The sequence below is a fragment of the Rhopalosiphum padi genome, chromosome 2 (genome assembly GCF_020882245.1).
Source record: "Rhopalosiphum padi isolate XX-2018 chromosome 2, ASM2088224v1, whole genome shotgun sequence".
NCBI lineage: Eukaryota > Metazoa > Arthropoda > Insecta > Hemiptera > Aphididae > Rhopalosiphum > Rhopalosiphum padi.
In genome coordinates this window covers 12,936,206-12,957,383 of record NC_083598.1, presented here as the reverse complement: position 1 = coordinate 12,957,383, position 21,178 = coordinate 12,936,206, and the positions used below count along the sequence as shown (strand labels likewise).

At 26.8% G+C, this 21,178-nt stretch overlaps 3 protein-coding genes across 4 annotated transcripts; 1 reads left to right on the top strand and 2 right to left on the bottom strand.

The window, feature by feature from the left end:
* Window positions 1-484: 484 nt before the first annotated feature.
* LOC132920301 (SRR1-like protein) lies at window positions 485-3,468 on the bottom strand. Its single transcript, XM_060982574.1, has 3 exons — window positions 3,091-3,468; window positions 2,041-3,027; window positions 485-1,258 (listed from the first exon to the last, which is right to left on the bottom strand). Exons 2-3 carry the CDS (start codon window positions 2,091-2,093, stop codon window positions 574-576), a joined length of 738 nt encoding a protein of 245 aa, XP_060838557.1. The 5' UTR covers window positions 2,094-3,027; window positions 3,091-3,468; the 3' UTR covers window positions 485-573.
* Window positions 3,469-3,674: 206 nt separating this feature from the next.
* On the top strand, window positions 3,675-9,553 carry LOC132920298 (eukaryotic peptide chain release factor subunit 1). 2 transcript variants are annotated; one of them, XM_060982572.1, is made up of 10 exons: window positions 3,675-4,047; window positions 5,266-5,441; window positions 5,510-5,637; window positions 5,720-5,830; window positions 5,893-6,123; window positions 6,203-6,332; window positions 6,505-6,725; window positions 6,800-6,947; window positions 7,159-7,257; window positions 9,245-9,553. In XM_060982572.1, exons 1-9 carry the CDS (start codon window positions 3,956-3,958, stop codon window positions 7,236-7,238), a joined length of 1,317 nt encoding a protein of 438 aa, XP_060838555.1. In that variant the 5' UTR covers window positions 3,675-3,955; the 3' UTR covers window positions 7,239-7,257; window positions 9,245-9,553. The 2 variants fall into 2 exon arrangements, with proteins under 2 accessions (XP_060838555.1, XP_060838554.1); XM_060982571.1 differs by lacking the exon at window positions 7,159-7,257 and having other exon boundaries at window positions 3,676-4,047.
* A 2,292-nt stretch (window positions 9,554-11,845) lies between these two features.
* Window positions 11,846-17,310, bottom strand: LOC132920296 (charged multivesicular body protein 7). Its single transcript, XM_060982569.1, has 10 exons — window positions 16,974-17,310; window positions 15,124-15,207; window positions 14,879-15,061; window positions 14,423-14,758; window positions 13,256-13,451; window positions 12,801-13,181; window positions 12,586-12,705; window positions 12,407-12,511; window positions 12,194-12,347; window positions 11,846-12,131 (listed from the first exon to the last, which is right to left on the bottom strand). Exons 3-10 carry the CDS (start codon window positions 14,893-14,895, stop codon window positions 12,049-12,051), a joined length of 1,392 nt encoding a protein of 463 aa, XP_060838552.1. The 5' UTR covers window positions 14,896-15,061; window positions 15,124-15,207; window positions 16,974-17,310; the 3' UTR covers window positions 11,846-12,048.
* Between the last annotated feature and the right edge of the window lie 3,868 nt (window positions 17,311-21,178).

The following is a 21,178-nucleotide window of genomic DNA, read 5'->3' as shown; positions in this document are numbered from 1 at the left end:
GAAATAATAGATTAAGGTTTTCACAATACCTTATCCATGGTTTAATGATGTGAAACTTAGTTCTAATTTAACTATTAATTACAATGAAATTTATACAATTGAATAAAGGTAAATTAAAAATTCTTAGAGAAACTGTTGAAAAATATCGATTACTATACTACTTTTTTCAAATATGTTAAAACAATTTGTTTCTAGTGGTTGATTTGAGCAATAAGGTACTCCAGTGATTTTTTTCAAATGGCGCTACTGATAATGGATAAATGTAAAATAATAAAATTATGATGTAAAAGTAGAATCACAACTTATTTACATTTCCTTTAACAAAAATAAATTATTCATGAAACTTACAATTAGTGTATGTGTATTCATATTTTAGTATGAATGAATTGAGTTTTTGTCCGTTTCCTAATTTTTTGAAATAGTTTCTGTAAAAACTTAAGTCAATTTTGTTAATCGTATCTGTAGAATATGAATTGGTACACAATTTTAATAAAATATACAAAAAAAACATTTATTAATGAACCATCAAAATACAATTGTTTTGTTATTTTAAGTAATTATAAAGATTATATATTAAGATTGGAAAGACATACACTCAAATTTTGTTATAAATTCTAGTTCATCATTATCATACAATGGTTCTTTACTACGTTCCCAAAAAATATTTTCTAGTTCTTTTAATTTTTCATCAGGAAAAATATGAAGTGCCATATCATTGAAAACATCATCATATATAAAATTATCACAACATTTTTTTTCTATGACATATGGAGATATTTTTTGTACATAATAAGCATATTTATTTAAAATTCGGTCCAAAGTTGAAGTCACTGTTTGGTCAATGCTATTACAAACAATTATACAACTTGCTAGAATCTCCTTATTCCAATTTGCCCATAATAAATTATTTAATAGCTGTTTTGGACAATGAGGCATATATACAAATGTACCAGGTAATAAACTTCGTTTTCCTTCTTCATTTTCACTAAGTGAATCACATCCAACTTCAGCTAAATAGGTACGCTCAGCGTCCGTGAATTTAGGATCATAAACATAACAGTTCTTTACTTTAAATTCATTTTTAATTGTTAAAAGTAAACCTAATTGGTATTTAGATTGTATGCTCTCAAAAAAATTTCCTAATCCATAGCACAGGATTGATGATGGATTGGATCCGTTTAGTACCACTTTAATAGTTGATGAAAATTGTATCCAAAAAGGAGAAGTGGCAATGATATTTGTACATTCTTCTATGCTCCTATAAGAATAAAAATAAAATTATTATTAAATATTTTATAGGTAAAAATTATTTAAATAATATAATGATACAGTAATATAATTTATAACTGGTAATATAGATTGATGGACCCAATTATTAAATAGTTATTTAGATAGGTAGATAATAAAATGTATAATTAATACATTATGTTAAGTAGTATAATTTTTTTTTTACATTTGAAATAAGGCTTTAGTCAACTGGTCAAATTTAATGACCATCCACCAGTATATTTTGCCTTGAAATAATTTTAATGTCTGAATTTTGTAGTTTTTTTAAAACATTATTTTTTCTTTTCTCATATTCTACATTTAAAATTTGTTTGGAACAGAGTATTTTTATGAAACTTTTCTTTGAAAAGTTAGTCATTTTTCATCATTCTCTTGGAATAGCAGACTAAGTTTAACTCATACATAGCTAGTAGAAAATAAAGTATCATTCATAGATTTTGGAAAAATACTAGTTTCAGGAACTAAGCATTTCATCAGTATTTTTTCAAAGGAATATGATCTTATTGGTTTTATTGAATAATAGTTAAATGGTTAATTGATGTATAAATTGGATATTGAAGAAACAAGCCTAACTAATGATGATTAAATGATAAAAGTAAATACATTATTATTAATCTATACACTATACATATTTAATAGGTACTTTTTTAAACATAAAATGTTATTAACTTGTACAACTATACCAATATACATTTTAGTATAGTTTTAATGTTAATTTTGTTAATAGATTCTTTATAGATAGTTAGTTCTTACTTTTTATATTTTTGATTTCTTGTAGAAAAGACTTTTCGATTTTTTTTTGACATAATAATTTTATTATATACAAAATTTAAATTTTACGTCATACCTTTTATTTTAAGATAGGTAGTTACGTTTTAAATTATAAATGAAAGATTCCAGCGCACAGCAATGATTATATTATTCTTATAAAATCATTCAAGTTTATTAAGTTTAAACAATTATAATTTTGAAATATGAATTAAATAGGTATTTAAGGTATTTACAATATTTGAAAATTAGAATTGATATCTGTATTGATTACAGTGTATTCTATTATCTATACACGTGATTGTGTTGGGATACTGTGATAGTAGAGCCACAGTTTGTTCTGTGGTTTAAGCCATAATAGCCAATATTCAATAACAATAGGCATAAAAAATAACAAGATCGCACTTATGCTATTGTTCTGTGCTTATACCATTATACTTCTGTAGTTCTGTACATTAGCTTTAGATCAGATGATCTGATTTTAATTTTAATGTACATTAAATTATTTAAGTTATAAATAATAATTTGGTATCTCTATAATCATAAATTAATAAAAAAAAGGCAGTGGTGTCAAGTTCTAAAATTTGAGGTTCTGCTCTTATGGCCGTAGAGTACTGAATTATCGAGTATTGAGTAATAGTCCTGTTCTGTCCGGTTACTAACTCGAAAACATGAAACAAGCAGTGTGTTCAACGAACATATACACGCAACTAGACAATAGTATGACGATTGACGACTAACGTGGTGCGGTACCCAGCACCATCAAACACAGATGTCGCTGTGATCTGCTCAACTTTGGCGATTTATCCCTTTCGCTTTTGCCGTCCCTTTTCATTGATCCCTCCTCCCACTCACGTGGTTTGTCAACATTTTAAAAATTTTGATAAGTAGGAGTGGACTCTGGACGTTTCCATGGATGAAACACGCCGTCGTCGGAGCGACATGAGTCTTTAGAGCTATATTCTGCGTCACCTATAATTAGTTACGATAGAAATATATTATGCTAAAGTAACTCTTTTTTGTCATGTCACCGACACAAAATACACATCATCCATTTATCCTTTAAGCGGGCTCCAACTTAGGCAAGTATTCTATTAAGACTTAAACTAATGAAACGAATTTCCCAGCCCCCGACCGGTACGGTACGGCCGGTACGGTACGTACTACGTACACATGCAATAGTAAGCATTGACGACCAGAAGAGCCTTTCAGTCATAAACTCATAAGTCAATAATTTATAATTTACTGTCACAACTCACAATACTACAATACAATAACGAATAATGACGAATGAAATATCGAATTAATCGGATCACCGTGTACACGATTTATATTTTACGATATATTTTGATTTGCCGCCGTCGACGTATTCGCCGCAGTCTAAAGCAGTGCAGCAGCTGCTCAGCTGACGCGGCGGACACTGACGCACGCCGCGCGACCGCGTTATCACTCCACCTTATCAGTTATCACGGACTAGCGGACCACACCACCGCACCGCGACCTCCGCCCACCGACTACGACCAGTGGCGTGCGTTTGCGTCGTGTGCGTGTGCCCGTGTCCACGACTGCTGCCTGGCTGCTACCGTTTTACCGTGCGTGCGTGTGCGTGTGACGTTTGTCAGTGTGTGTGCGCGATCGAGTGTGTTCCTCGCGCCTGCCTAACCTACTTCGCCGAGTCACACATTTTAATTGATCAAATTTCAGAATAATAATATTTGACACGACGGTGTTTAATATATTTCATTGTATACCATTGTCCGCCAGTCGTCACTGCTCTGGTCGCGGGCGGCGGTAGAAACTTGCAGAAAATTGTCGACACAGTCGCACGCTAGTCCGCCGTGTGTGCGCTTTTTCAGTTTCTCGTATCGTTCTCTCGTTTTTGTCCTCATATTCGCTCGAAATGACCACCAACGGCGAAGAGACCACTTCGGATCGCAACGTAGAGATATGGAAGATCAAGAAGCTCATCAAGAGTCTGGAAATGGCCAGAGGGTGAGTGACGATATTATATTAATATCATATTATATTATTATGCATACTTACGTTTAAAGTACTACTACATCGCTACCGTTGCTTATGTACCGCAAAAGACTGGTATATTTATCAACGAGTGTATATTTCGATGCCTAATAGATTGATCGTCGTCAATTTGGTGGTTGGGGAGGGGGACAAAGACAGAGGTTTGCCCATAAGAATATATAATATTTTTCTTAGGTCAGCAAACAAAATGGTTTGAATCATGTTTCTTAGTCTACACTAATACATTACGAAAAAGTTATAATCTAATCCCATAAAAATACTGGTTTCTATTTATAATTGCAATATTTCAGCTCTAAAATATTTCACAATGATAGTTATTGTCGTTTACCCGTAATTTCTTCTGTCCGCGTTATTCAACATATTTTATAATATTTAAAATATTTTCATGCACTTCATAATATAACTTATAACTTATAAGTTATATTATTGCTTTTACTATTTGGTTTCATATTGTTTAAAAACTAGATTCTAAATAATTCAAAGTCCAATATTACAAAACAGATTTCATGGCAGGTTGATATTTGTTTTTCTTCTATTATATGTACCTATGTTAGATAACCATACTTTATATTTCATTTGATAATATATTAAAACGATATTTTTTAGTGGAATTATTATGTGTGTATTGCAATTTGTAAGTTAAAAATGATAATTAATAGGTATGTCCTGTTCTTATGGCTTCTGGGTATGGTATATTTTAATACTAACTGCTTATGAGAGTATTTTAGGAAACTGGAAGACGATGAAATTTCTTCTCATATTATCTTTATCAAGATCTATTATATTATAAATCATACTTACATTAATTTATAAAAACAAATTAAAAAATAATAATTAATATTTAGCATAAATACTTAATCCATATTATATTAGTGATTTTATGTTAAGTAATTTTTAGGACTAATTTAAGATGCTAATGAGAATTTATTTAAAAATACGTATTTATGTCTTTACTTTTTGAGATACTTTTGCTCTCATTGGTCTATTGAAGTTATGCTATTAGACATTGTTTCGCATTAGATAGTAGACAAATATGCTTCATACAAGTGGCTTTTTTTTAAAAACAAGTAGTAAATATCTATGGACAATGATAGTTTTTTATAAATATCATATTTTAACATAAATGATCCAATTGCCACGCTTACAAGTATTTAATGTTTTTATTTCTAGTAATGGAACAAGTATGATATCATTAATCATACCGCCTAAGGATCAGATTTCTAGAGTGAGTAAAATGTTGGCTGATGAATATGGTACTGCTTCAAACATCAAGTCACGTGTAAACAGATTGTCAGTATTGGGTGCTATTACATCGGTACAGCAAAGATTAAAACTTTACACTAAGGGTAATTATCTTAATTTTAATTGTACTATTGCCTCATTTATTAACTTTTTGTAATGTTTTATTTATTAGTTCCACCTAATGGATTAGTAGTGTATTGTGGAACCATTGTGACTGAAGAAGGTAAAGAAAAGAAAGTCAATATTGATTTTGAGCCATTCAAACCCATTAATACTTCTTTGTACCTTTGTGATAATAAGGTAAAAATAATTTAATTTTATACTCAAGAACACATTAATTTAAATTATACCTATTAAGCATTAACAATGAATTATATTATAGTTTCATACAGAAGCACTAACAGCACTATTAGCAGATGACAATAAATTTGGTTTCATTGTGATGGATGGTAATGGTGCATTGTTTGGTACATTACAAGGAAACACCAGAGAGGTTTGATTAGTTTTTAATTTTACTATTTATATATCATATAAAAATAAAAAAATATTTTTTAGGTTCTTCATAAATTTACAGTTGACTTACCGAAAAAGCACGGTAGAGGAGGTCAATCTGCCTTACGTTTTGCTCGTCTACGTATGGAAAAACGACACAATTATGTACGCAAAGTAGCAGAAGTAGCCACTCAGCTATTTATTACAAATGACAAACCTAATATAGCTGGATTAATATTGGCTGGTAGTGCAGACTTTAAAACAGAACTTAGTCAATCTGATATGTTTGATCCTGTAAATATATTTTATCTTTATTTATAAATATTGTAATACAAGTATAATAATAATAATAATAATTATTATTTTGTTTTAGCGGTTACAAGCTAAAATTATTAAATTAGTTGATGTTTCTTATGGCGGTGAAAACGGTTTTAATCAAGCGATTGAATTAGCTGCCGAATCATTACAAAATGTTAAATTTATTCAAGAAAAAAAATTAATAGGTAAAAATCTACCTAATACTTTTATATGAACTAAATGTTTTTTAGGGCCAGAAATTTAAATATATGGCATAATAATTTACGTTTATATTATATTAAATTGTTATCCTAATCACTGCTATTTAATAGATAAAAAATTAATTTAATTTAAGTTATGATATTTTTTTGTTTTCAGGACGATATTTTGATGAGATCAGTCAAGATACTGGAAAATATTGTTTTGGTGTTGAGGATACTTTAAAAGCTCTAGAACTTGGATCTGTAGAAACATTAATATGTTGGGAGAACCTAGACATTCAGAGATATGTCCTAAAAAACCACACAACAGCTGAAGAAAAAATATTACATTTAACCCCAGAACAAGAAAAAGATAAAACACATTTTACAGAAAGAGATGTATGTCCAATTGATCTTGATAAATTGACAACAATAATAATTGTTAAAATAATTAAAAATATATTATGTTATAGACTGGAGTAGAATTGGAATTAGTTGAGTGTCAGCCACTTTTGGAATGGTTGGCAAATAATTATAAAATGTTTGGAGCTACCTTAGAAATAATCACTGATAAATCACAAGAAGGATCACAATTTGTTAGAGGATTTGGTGGCATAGGAGGTGAGTAATTATACATTAAAAAAAAATTATTATTTCAATTAACAATTTAACAATGGAAAAAAAATGTTTTCTTACTTTTTAGATAATATTTAATAATTAATTATATATAATATACTGGTTAATAAGCTTTAATAATTAATATTACTTTTAAATTATGGTTGGACTCATTAATCCCTAGGGCTATAAGTATAAAATTTAAATTTATTGACAGGCATACTCCGCTACAAGGTTGATTTTCAGTCCTTGCAAGCGGATGAGCCATTGGACGATGTGAATCTTGATGATTACTAACTAAATTTACTAACCTAAGGTAGCTTCATTTACAATTAACAAGTACTGACGTGTGTTATATTATATGCATGAGTACATTTGTATTATGGTTTGATATCAATGCATGCATAATTAAATGCAATTCTTTTTATTTTTGATTAGAATAATTATTTATATTTTTATTTAAAATTTAAACTCACTTAGGTATGCTTCAGTTAATCATGAAATTCTAAAAACAATAATTTAATTTAATTTAACTAAAATATTTTGTATGAACATGCGTGTATAAATCTTAAGAGAACGCCATACCCACATGTGTTGCCTCTGTATTACTAATGTACATAATCACAAATGTATGTTCAGTAAAACATATGTATATGATGTTAGCTTCAATATTAGAGTAAATTTACCTATTATCAAATTTAAAAGTAAGAATATTATTTAGAAAATTACATATTATGCTTTTCTTAATATTTTAATTTTAAAGTGAATTATGAATATTTTAAAGTTGTAATATTTTACATAGCTATAACTCACTTTAAAATAATTTAAAAAGTAATTTTCTAGATAATATCCTTACCTTTAAATTTGATAATAGGTAAATTTAGTCTAATATTAAAATATTAAAGCTAACATCGCAAAATGTATTTTGCTGAACGCAAATTTGTTATGATGTACGTTAATAAGACGAACAACACATGCGGGTATGGCTTCTACCTCTCAAATTATATGTAAAATATCTAATTTTAGTTGTTTAATATTTTTATTTAAGTTTTAAATAGATAGTGACATACATATTTTCATAAACAGTTTTAATTAAAAGTTAATATCATAATCAATAGTTTATAATATTAATAACATGAATAAATAAATAATATATTAAACAGCTAAAATGTATTATCTGATATTTTCATATTTTTCATATTTTGAACATAATATTTATAATTTATAACATATAATATAAAAGAATTATCTTTAATAAAATATTTAGTTTTAATGATTTCTTATAATTTTAAAAGATAACCTAACCTAAAAATGTTAAAAATAGTACGAATATTAATTATTTATTAAGAGGACGTAGTGCCCGCATGTGTTGTCTCAGTTTTACACACGTGCAACATAACAAATTTTTGTTAACCAGTTTCAAATATTTCAATATTGTGCTGTTAGTTTTGATATTAGAGTAAACTGATCTATTATAAAATTTAAAGGTAAGATTATTATCCAGGGCCCTATGTAGCCTTTTATTGATATTGTTATTTTTAAGTAAGTTATGATATTTTTGAAACTACTAACAGCACAATATTGAAACTGGTTAACGAAAATTTGGTATGTCTCATGTGTGTAAGACGGAGACAACACATGTGGGTTCTACGTTCTCTTAAGAAGTGTTTTATGTTTAGATGAATGGAGTAGTATATCACATATTTTGTGGTGCATTGTTTTACATTTAAAGTTTTATTATTGTCTTAGCTTTTTTAAAATTATTTTAACATATTTTATAATTTGTTAGTAGTATCACTATGTGATTTCATTTTTTTAAATACAAAAGATTCTACTTGTAGGTTAAGTCTCCTAAGACTAATATCTTTTTGAGTGTTTTATATAATGTTTTGTGCTTTATTTTTATATCTACTTTAAAATGTTTTAATTATTGTGTTATATTTGCTTTTTAAGAAAAACATTCAATAGTCTTACTTATACATATTTTAAATAACCAATATTTTTATTATATACATACATTTTTTTTTATACTCTGCACATAAATTAGTCACATTTAAAATTATATAATCAACACTTTTTATGATTATTAAATTACGTTTAAAAGAATACAACAAAAAAATTAGTGAAAGTATGCAGTAAATATATATTCATTAACTTTTTGACGTTAGTGTGATACATGTTGAATTAACTTTAAAAGTAGTAAAAATATATATTTCTATTGATTGTTTCTTGCTTATTTAAATATTTTTCTTATACTTTATTAGTGTATTTGTTTGTTTACTAAGTTTTTGTTTAATTTTCAGGATTATTACGTTATAAAGTTGATTTCCAAAGTATGCAGTGTGACGACTTGGATCCAAATGAACTTTATGATATTGACGATTATTAGGATGTTAAATATTTAAAAGGATATCCATTGAATACTTAGGGCAACTTAAAATAAGTACAGTTCATTATAGCTTAAGCATGTTGGAAAAAAGAAGAATTCTATTATTATTTTTAACATAATTATTTCCTTTACTTGATGTTATCTTTTTATTCAAAAGTAAAAAAAAAATAATCATAATTCCATTAAATTTAAAAATATATATTTATATTTTTTAACATTTCAATATTGTGTTTCCCTTTATTATTATTTAACTGCTCCAATGATAAAATTAAAAAAGTAGATTACAATGAGTAATACAGGGTGATGCATGAGTATTAACACAGATTATTGGAATACAATTTTGTTTTGGATTGCTTGAATTATGAAATAAATTATAATTTTTTTTTTAAGATTTAATTTAGGCTCAATGGACTTCTAGAATCCCTATTTTAAATTAATTTATATTACTATATAAATTAAATTCTCAATATTCAATACTTTTATTTACTTTTTTGTACTACTTTTCAGAAATGGATATGTCTGATTATTTAACAAAAACCCTTGTTACATCCTTTTAAAGTCCTTCTATAATATGTAAAATAATTATTATATACATAGTTTTAATATTATATAATTTTAATATTTTATGTAGATAGTTATTTTTTTGACTTATTGATTTTATGGTATTATTGTACAACTCAAATCAGCTATTTTTTCTTCAAGCTTTACATAATCATGGTAGGGAGTACTTTTATCTGAGAATAGTACATATTTGATTCAACACTTCAAAGGCACAATTGCATATTTATTTTTATTTATTCAATTTGCTCAACTGCTATAAAATATAATTATAATTAGATTAAAAAATTATTTTTAGTGTACATTTTTCTATGTTCACAAATATGTATTTTTAATGCTTCCTTTTCATGAACAAGAAAAAATTCTAAACTCTAAAGCTTTAATCAACATTTATTGGTTGAGTTCAATTTCTGGATCTTTGAAAATCACTGACATTACAAATTATTCTTAATGTCCATACATGCTCTTTGAGTGGAGTACAAATATTTAAGCGACCATGTGATAGTATACAATTTGTAATTTGTACTGTCTTGTATTAAAGTATAATTTATCTACAGGAGTGGCCTTAGGATTTTGTGACTTATTGAAATGCTTTTGTGTGGAACACCTTAGGTAGGTAGTTTTTTTTGTTTTAACTTTTAGCCTAATTTATATTTGTATTTTATATATATATTTTTTTTAATTGTAAAAAAATATAAATAGAAGCTTTAATATCTAATACGTACAAAGTTTTTTTTTTTTTTTAATAAGTTGTAAATTGTATTGCAACATTTTTTTTATATACTTTAAATTCGTAGTCAACATATTTTGTAATCAATAATATAATAATAATAATATATACTTAATAAAAAAAAAAGAAATAGGGTTATCGAGTAGAATAAAAACAATCATACCGAATAACTAAATCAAAGTACTACATTTGTATTCATTTTAGGTATGAATTATTATATTTATATATGAGAATATAAATATTTAAGTATTACTACAAAAATAATTTTGTATTACTTTTTTCCAAGTAGGTGTGGCTTACAATTGTTTGTTTTCTTACTGTTCGGCAGTTAGTATCACATTAGATTATCCTAATTTAGGTTTGCACAATTTAATTATTGTTTTTTTGTTATAATTGGACAAAGTTTCTTCATATCTGAATTCAATCCTGCTAATACACTCGGTAATTTATTGTAATGTTGGAAAACTTCCTTACTGTTTTAAATGACTAATAAAGGCCTTTCAGTTAATACATCAAACCAAAACAATATTTACTGTAAAGAATTCTTACATTTCAGAACAGTGTACTGTTGCCTGTTACCAGTGGCTGGACAGTATATATTTTACAATTCAATCACACCAATGTATAAATATGTTAACCATTAAATATAAATAAGGGCAATACCATAAAAGGCTGATTTGACTTAGGATTATTCTAGTATTATCCTTAAATATAACTGTTATTTTACTGATATAACAACAATTTAGACACAAGTAATTAATTGATCCAACATAATATAAAATGTAAATAACATTGTTTTAAATATGGATACAATTATAGGTTAAAATGTACAAGTTCTACTAACCTAGAAAAAAATACTAATACCATAGTACCACACTAATACTTTCAAATTGTAATAAATGTTAAATTCAGACTTGGAGAGTTATAAGATTTAAAACACTTACAATTCAAATTATCGTAGTTCTACTTTTAGCAAACTTCAATTAATCTAGTTATGAATGTCAACAGGCTGTTGACTTAAAGGTTGATTGTAATTTATTAAGAATATGGCTTATGATTTTTACAAAGTTATGTTTAGGTAGTTGACAAAAATGTATGATTGTAAGTAGTTGGTCTTGATATGTTCTGTTCTTAAAATAGAATAATTAAACTAATACATTAATTTAACCATTTTACCTAGATTTTAATAAAATGAAAATCAGGAATCATGATAAATATTTAAACTAATTTTTAATTATTTAAAAATGTAAGTATATTTTATCACCAATGTTTTTTTTCTTGTAAAAAAAAATAGCAAATTACCACAATAACATTTGTACATTATTAGCAGTTTGGCTATAATTATTTATAATGTAAGTAAATATATAAAATTATGATATACATGATAATATTGTATTTATTTAAAATCATTATTTTCTTGATTAATTTACTTAATGTTCTCTCAACAACTGGAGTCTACGGTCAAGGTCCAATTCTTCACCTTCCAAACTGTTGTCTGGTACATTTGGTAGGTCTGTAAAATGTATTTTTCAATCATTATTACTATTGCCACATTACATGTTACTAAAATACTACCTGGAATATGATGTTTTTCTGTGTTTGATGCTATTGGTTCATCTTTACTCAAAAGGTCAGCCAGTTCATCTTCTAATTCTTGTTCGTTATACTTTTGTTTAACATCGACTAAACTACCCATTGCTGATTGCATATCTTTGTGTTCGTCTATGACCTGTAATAACAGTAATTAAAAATGATAACAATATTATTTAATTACTATATTGTAAATACTTCAGCTAATTCTGCCATGGTTTCATCAACATTATCAATTGTAAGACCAGTATCTTTGGATGAAAGTTTTAAAGCTGCAAGTCCATGAGCATATGATTGTAATACCTTTAAAATTATAATTTAAAGTTTGGTAAAAACATTACAATACATTATTTACAATACTTTGAATTGTTATTTACTTCGGCATTGTATTTAGATTCTTCTATTCTTGAAATTAAGGCTTGTACATTGTCAAGTGATTTCAGTTGCTTTTCTATTCTTTTTTCAACTTCTTTCTTTTTCCGAAGGTATGTTAGTGCCTACATTTTTTTAATTTGTTTCATATTAAATTAATATTTGATATAATAATAGGTATATATTACAAATATGCATGAAATGATCTTGAACAACTTACAATAGGCTTCATATTTTTGGCTATATAACTTTTAGCTTCTTTGGTCAAGGATTCTTTTTCAAAATCCATATTGCTAATTTCACCAATTAATATTTTCTCAGTTTCTTTTAATTTAAAAAAATTCTTTTCTAATTCACTAATGGGTTCAACATCTTTGTCACAACTTGAGATTTTAACTAATGTCTTGTTGGTCACTAGATGTTCACCACGTTCTACAAAAACTTTATTCCGAATTTCCAAAGAGTGTACTATAAGTTCAGTAGAAGTCATTGACACGTCAACATTCCACATTTCATGAAGTTTTTTTTGTAAATCATCCATGAAAAGAATTTGTGATTGTTCATTCACAGAAATAGTGTTAAATAGCTCATTAGCTTGATTCTGAAAAATAAAAATATAGTATTTAATAATAGTAAAATATTATTTATTAAAGGCTTATTAATAAAATGTATTACCTCAATCAAATGTAAGATAACATATTCAGATTTTTCATCAATAGCAGGAGTAGGAGGCAAAATTGATTCTTTAATTCTACCAACAGACCATGACAATGGATTTTTTACTAAAGTGTTTACTGCCCAAGATGACCAATTACTGTTACTTTGAGATGTCATTTGTTCAAAGCTTGATCGGGATTTTATAATACCTTCTCTGAATAAAAAATATAACTACAACTTAAAAGGTAATACATTTACAGTTTTGTCATAAACATTAATAATATTATTTTAGGTATATTCTATACCAATATATTTTATAATAATTTTAAACTAAAATAATAAGCAGAATAATATTTTCATAAAAAGATTTTTTGAAAGCCATAAATATTATATTTATAGTTTTATTATAGTAGATCAATACTTTATTTTTATAGCGGACATAGTCACATTGGATGATAACACATACTATATACTATATGTTTCGAGGAAACCGATTCTTTAAGATAATATTTAATAATATATGATGTATAAGTAATAATTGATAGGTATTTAAAATATTATGTAATGTCTATGAACTCAGTTATAGTCTATCCAGTTTAAGTAAACTATATTATTGAAGTTATTATCTAAGTATTACTTTACTCTATACCAAATTAAAATAAACTATCTCCCACATAAAAAATAATCAATGCCAGGACCTCTTGGCTCTTGGATAGTTTTACCATTAATTGTTATAAAGGCATGTTTTAGAATATTCTTAAAAACTTATAAGACTATTTCCAAAAGCAAAATGTTAATAAAAAGGACTAATATTATAATTGATTTAACAGGTAAGTTTTATTCCAAATTTCCAATGATAAATCAGGTATAATATGAATTTAAAGTTCTATTTTACGATCAAAACCTATCTAAATTAAATTATATTTTATTTCAGATTTAAATACTACATAGATTTACAGTTAAATCTAGGACAAATTTAAATGGATTTAATTGGTAAATTAAATCTTAACAAATGTCTATGCATGCATTAATATGTGAATGTAAAATTGAAACAAATATGCATTCAAAAACTGCATAGAAATATAGAATCTATACTATGGATTGTGAAATGGTTTGATGCAAGTATTATGGATTATTTATTTTATATTTTCTTCTACCTATAAGAATTTAGTAGACCAAACTTACCTAAACATATCCTCAACAACCGTCAGTAAACATAAGGGTGATCGTCCTTTAAACAAGAACCATGTTTTCAATTCATTTACAGAAAATGAACAACGGTGCCTACGGTCGCAGTCTGATACAATTGTATTTTTCCAGAATTTTATTTTGTTGTCATAATTCACTTCGTTTACTGACCGATTTTTGAATGGCGCCATTAATACTGTAATCCGTTCATCGGATAGACCTTCAGACCATTTTTGATTAGACATATTTTTTATTATTTTTAAGAAGTTACTAATAACACATCCAACAACACATCCATGAACAATTTGTTGCACAGGACTGGAGTAATGGTCACTGGTAGAAGACAGTATAATGTTAAAGTTGAGTATAGACAATTTCAGATTTGCATACAATTGGTGAATAACAACATCTAGATCAAAAAGTTTAATATTATCACTATCACTTAATACCTACGTTATTATAGTTTGCATCACGGATATGCACTTAACATCAGTGGTGTTTTCTTGTTATCCATAGATAATAATTCAGTCATTGATAAGGAAATTACTTATATTCAACATGTTCATGGCTGTAGCAGATTCTTACACGATTTTTTAGACATGGTATTATTTTCAAATTTTTTTGGATTTTATGAAACTAATTAGACATTTGATATTGTTGAGTATTTTTAACATTTTTTGTTTCATTAAAATATTTACCTATTTCAGTCAAAAAAACTAGTAAATTGAATACACGGCTCCTCGTTATGTTGTTTTTAGTTTCTTACAGCAGTTCGAAAATACCTACACATTTAACATTTTTTATTATAAGGTTTTGAAGTTTGAATCCTTACGTAAGAATTAGTTAAATTTGCAAATTATTTTCTAATTATTTGTTTATACAATTTAAAATGTTAACATCAATTACTTGGATATTTAATTTAAAGTTTTTTCAATATTTGTTCTTTGAACAATATTTAAAAAAATCAGTGGCGTACATTCAAATTTGCTCTGGGAGGGGTTTAAAAAAATAACTAACACTAAAACCTTCTCTTTAAAACTACCCATTTTTCTAACAATCAAACACATTACACGTATAAATATTAATAGGCAAAATAGCAAAACAAATACAAAGGTTTACATAACTCATGACTGTTAAATACTATTTAATATGCACATAATATATACGAGTACAGAATATTATATATATTATATTATTAATTATTTATAATAAAAATCATCATATTTTTTTAATACAAATGCTCCCAATTTTTGGTTATTAACACCGGCTTCATTTTTAGTAAAAGCAACACAATATTTGCAATATGCATCATTGTTTACTTCTGAATAGGCCAACCAGGGAAAGTTAATAAGCCATTTATACTGAAATTTCAACTTCAAAACTTTTTGTTGTTTACCAACTACTGATATTTTGATAGGAAAATTGTAATTAATATCGGGGACCCAAATTTTGCTCAAAACGTCTTCTATTTCACTTTGCGTTAACAATATTTATTTGTATAATGTGCAATGTCAAAAATATTATAATTGGAAGATGTACGATTAATATCTGTAGTCGAAGATGTGAACTGAGTGATAGGCGTATCAGATGCAGATACAGTTAATGGTAATGATGAACTAGAAGGTCTTATAACTGTTTGAGTTGGATTCAAGAATTTGACAGTGAATTTATTATTGAAGGTGGTTTTGAAAAAAAAGATTGAATTTTCGATTGTTTTTTTTCAGTCATGATTACTATTTATTTTACCTTCAAAACCTAAAATATATCGAATGATAATGATAATAAAACATTGCCTATATATTATGATATAATATTATTGTTATCGGCGATCGACGATGAACGACGTCATTTCGGGAAAAAATAAATACCAATACTAAAATCTTTTTTTTTTTTTATTTTCATTAATAAATACACAATCTGTACACAATAAGGCACAATAAGAGTATGGGCTATATATACAAAGGAAGAAAATCTTGAATGAAGAAGCCACCTACTGATGACACTTTCGTCTTTTAATTATGTTATTAATAGATTAAGGGTTTAGTAGGTCTCTGCACCATTGTCGTTTAAGGCGCCGGGGAGGGTTACCAGGGATGGTTAATACAGCTAGATTTTTTATAGGTGCGTTTTGATGTGTGTTAAGATGTAGGTGGAACCGTTTATAAAAATTTTTTGCCTCTTCTTGGATTGTTTTTATATGTAGGTCTTTGTGCAGGGTGTGATTTGATACATATGGTGGTGAATTGGTGATTTTCCTTAATGCTATATTTTGGAACCTTTGAATTTTATTTAAATTAGAATTTTTTGCATTGACCCATAGCTGTAGGCCGTAAGTCCAAATCTAAAATCTAAAACTACTATACTTAAAAATACAATATATACTATATGTGTATGCATATTAGCTTTACTGATATAAAAAAAAAAATCATTAACTTGCCCAGTCTTGTGTTTATAATTAATTTTAATATTTTAAATTTGAATGTTTAATGTTTTGTTAATAAACAATTTTAATGTTATAAACTCTAACTAATCTTATCTAAATACTTACCTATGATTTATGGAGTTCAATGAATAGTTATTAGTTTTTGACATAAACTTCTCCAACGATTTAACTAAGTTTGTTTTGATACAAACAAAATTAATTATGAAGACTTCTGACTTGTATGACTATTTACTGCACTACTGCAGGCACAATGACATTTACAAATTATTTAGACTAATTTTAATTTATTTATACCATGGTTCATGACAATATACCATTTATTTTATACTATTCACGGTATTATGGTAACTAATAGTTTTATACGATACTTACATTTCTGATCTATCTGTCTTGTCACATAGTCATTTAAAAAATGGAAAAATGGTACAGAAAAATATAATGGTAATGAAAATTTATTGCCAATATAATAAATTATTTGAAGAACACGTTGAATATTTTTTGTTAGTAAACGATGGAAAGTTAAAATGTATAATTGAGGTTTTAAACTTTGAACAAGCTCATCAAGTTTCGAAAAATAGTAATAACATTAATAATAATAATAATAATAACAACTTTTATTCAATACTTCAAATTTCAATAGTTGAAATAATTATTCTTTACGGTTAGAAATATTTCTTAGAGAGAAAATGATTTAAAATGTATAAATGTAGATAAAGGAGAGGAAATTATTGTTAAATTTCATGAACTACTCATATTTAGAGTAAAAGCCGAAGATGAAATTTAAAAAAAAAACATTTAAAAATATTTATTGGTTTTTTCATACAAGGTAATTAAAAAAAAATACAGCAACAGCAGAAAGGACATTTTCTACTCAATACGGCGCTTTAAACCATAATATTTATGCTACACAGTACTACAGTAGACGAAGATCGGCTAACTGGGTTAGGGTTAACCTTAACTCTTCTATTAACTCACGTTGATTCTAATGCACTCCTCTGTGGAAATCAGCGGGAAAGAGACAAAGAACACGTCCAAACATTCCAAAGAACGATGGTTAGATGGAATACAATGGCAGGAATAGTAGTGGTGGTGTTGGCAAAAACTCTTCAAGAGTTTTAATGCTAAGAAGAGAGAGAGAGGTAAAATAATAATACGATATATAAGATATAATATTATCAATTATAACATAATCTATGATGTTTCTGAAAAAAATTAGTTCAATTTTTCGTATTAATAAAATACAACTCTATTAGAATGACAGAAATATGAATAGATTATAAATTTATAAAATATCAAATATTCATTAGATAAAATCTGACATCGATTCCGCTCAGAATTGTTTATCATAAATAGCCAAATAGGTATAATGATTTATTGATGCATCTTTAAATTCAAATACCTTAGCTCATCCATTAGTTTTTATTATTCAGGCCTACAAAAGATAATTAGAATATATTACCGTATGTCCGTATATATGTGTAATTGGGTTATCCGTTTGCATACTTTTAATATTTTTTCGAATTTTTTGCCCACAAAACCACAACTCAATTGCGTATAGATACGGATTATTAATATCTGCACTAGAAGTCTAGAAAAGATAAAATAATTCAAATGTAGAACTCATTTACGAACATAAATTACAAAAAATTAAATTAAAAATCACACTAGTCACACTTATTTTATTTATTAAATAAATAATATGAAACATTTGTAATTTTGTAAGTTCAGGCTTAAGATAATACCACATCCATATCCATATGTATTGTCTACCTCTTGCATATAATTATAAATACAATATGGTAAATCTGCGTTTTCAGTAGAACGCATTACGTAATAATGTAGATATTATAATATAGTATAAATATATATATAATAATTTTTTTTATTGAATTTAGTTTTAAGTCTGATTCTGATTTAATTTGCAGTATTGTTTTAATGACAAAGTACTTGTTTGCATGCGTAAAAAACGTAGCAGTTACTTGTTGTTTTTTTGTAGTATTACTTGATACGCTTGCATATTATTAAATCTGTAACTGAGTTAAGATTGTAAATTTCTTGGTTATATCCAAATGAATCGTAAATTCGCAAGTTGAAATTCGTATCAGCAGGTTTTCGTGTTTTTTGTTGTAAGCAAACGAGTCGCTAGTTTTTAGGTAATAAATTCTGTATAAATACATAAACAAGTACCGCCGTTTTTTGTTCACCTCCATAAAATTCACTAGTACACTAGTAACCAGCGGACCATACTCAACAAATACTAAATTTTCCTTAGAGTTAGGCTTAGGACTGATTAAAAAAAAATTGTCTTACTAATTATTATATACAAAAAATAACTATTGATTTATATATAATATAATACGCGGAATTATTCTTAGTAAATTAAGGAAGTTCTAAAAAGTGATTGGGGCCCATCAGAATTTTTAATTTTTTTGTAAGTATGGGATTCTTAAAAATAAGCTTAGGGCCGGGCCCTGAACAAATCACCCAAGAAAATTATGTCTGAGTATGATCCTGCTATTGTAACCAAGAGCTATAAAACCATTCCAGTATATAAGTATGAAGTAAATGCAGTTTAGTTCAAATGAACAAAATGTATTTAAATAAATAAATCGCCAATTTGAATATTTTTATCCCAATTTACGTAACTCGATGAGTTAAAAACGACCGTGCAATCAAAATATTTGTAGCTCGGACTTAATTTCGAAGTTATATTAATTTGAATTTTATCAATTTGGTATTTATTATTATACTTCTTGCGTTATAATTTATAATTATTGTTTATACAATCGGGACCAGTAGGAGTAACTTCACTTCTTGTCATACTTGAACAAGTTGAACAAGAATGGTTATAAATTATAATATTCCAGAAGTTTATACAAATTACGATTATAAAACTGAAATGTCTTTAACGAAGTCTAACTTCAACCTAACCTAAGCTAAATCAATTCAAAATTACGGCTACCGACTACTGCCTGAAGTCACTACTCGTTATAATAATGATAACGCAAGTATAATAAGTACCAAATTGGCTAACTTCAAATTGCTATAACTTCAAAACCAAGTCGTCTGAGTGACTAGTTCTGATTGCGTCATTGCTTTTAATTTGCCGAGTTACGTAAACTGGGATAACTTATGTCCAAAATGACTAAAGGGAACTAAATTGATTTTTTTGATTTTTTCCCAAATAGGTACTAAAAGTTTATAAAAATAAAATAATTTTACCTTAAATATATTTTAACGGTTTTTTATTTCAAATTTTCGGACCTGGATTATCAAATTAATGTGATAGGTACTGTCAGATTCTATGTTTTGAATTTTCCAGTAAACTATTATCGACAACAACAATTTCTTGACAGTTGATAATTTTGGTGTAACACTAACGAACGAGACTTGATGGCTTACATCATGGTTTGCAGGGAATGAATGTAACTACCGGGTGTTAGCGACAGTGTTTCACGAAGGTCAATATTTTTTTGGTATTAAATTTCAATAATATAGGTATATTATTCTATGTTATTTATCTTTTACTAAATATTTCATTTAGAAAAATAATATTTTTTTGGTAAATGATAAAATTAATAATTATAAACTTGATTACTTGATTGGTTGATAAAATATATCTTAAAATAATTTACCCGTTCCCTTACGACAATTTTTGTTATCAATTAATAGTTAATAATTTGGTCAGTTAATCATTCCGGTTTGCAATAATGAGTTTTACCTTATAAACGTACATTTATGTGTTGTTATAGGTACGAATGTTGATCATTGTATGTGGTATAATTCCAGTTACGAAAAAATAAAATCTTGTAACTGGTAGTTGACCGTGGAGGAGTGTTAAAATGTTTCCCATAAAAATTATACAAAACATGTTTGTCACGATTTAAGTAAAATAAATTATGGTAACCCTATTTTAAATCTCGCAACCGTTTGATACCAATAGATTTTGGCGTTATTATAACATATTAACATACTGTCCATACTGAATACTGATAGTATTCATTTGGGCTTAATATATAAAGCAAAAATACATAATTAATGTAAATAACAATAGAAAGAAAATATTACCTATGTGACAAGTAAACGTTAAAATGAATTATGTTGATTTATGCTTTTGATGTCACGAAATTTGGTGTAACGAGATTTGATATATCGAACTTCTTACAGTAAAAACAGATCCATAGTATCTATAAATAGATAATATTTTAAAATAAATCAAAAATGTTATTACGCATAGAAAAATTCATAAAAATATATAATACATAATCGTTATTTCTCGTTTAATTGTAACTTGAAATGTCTATGTAAAA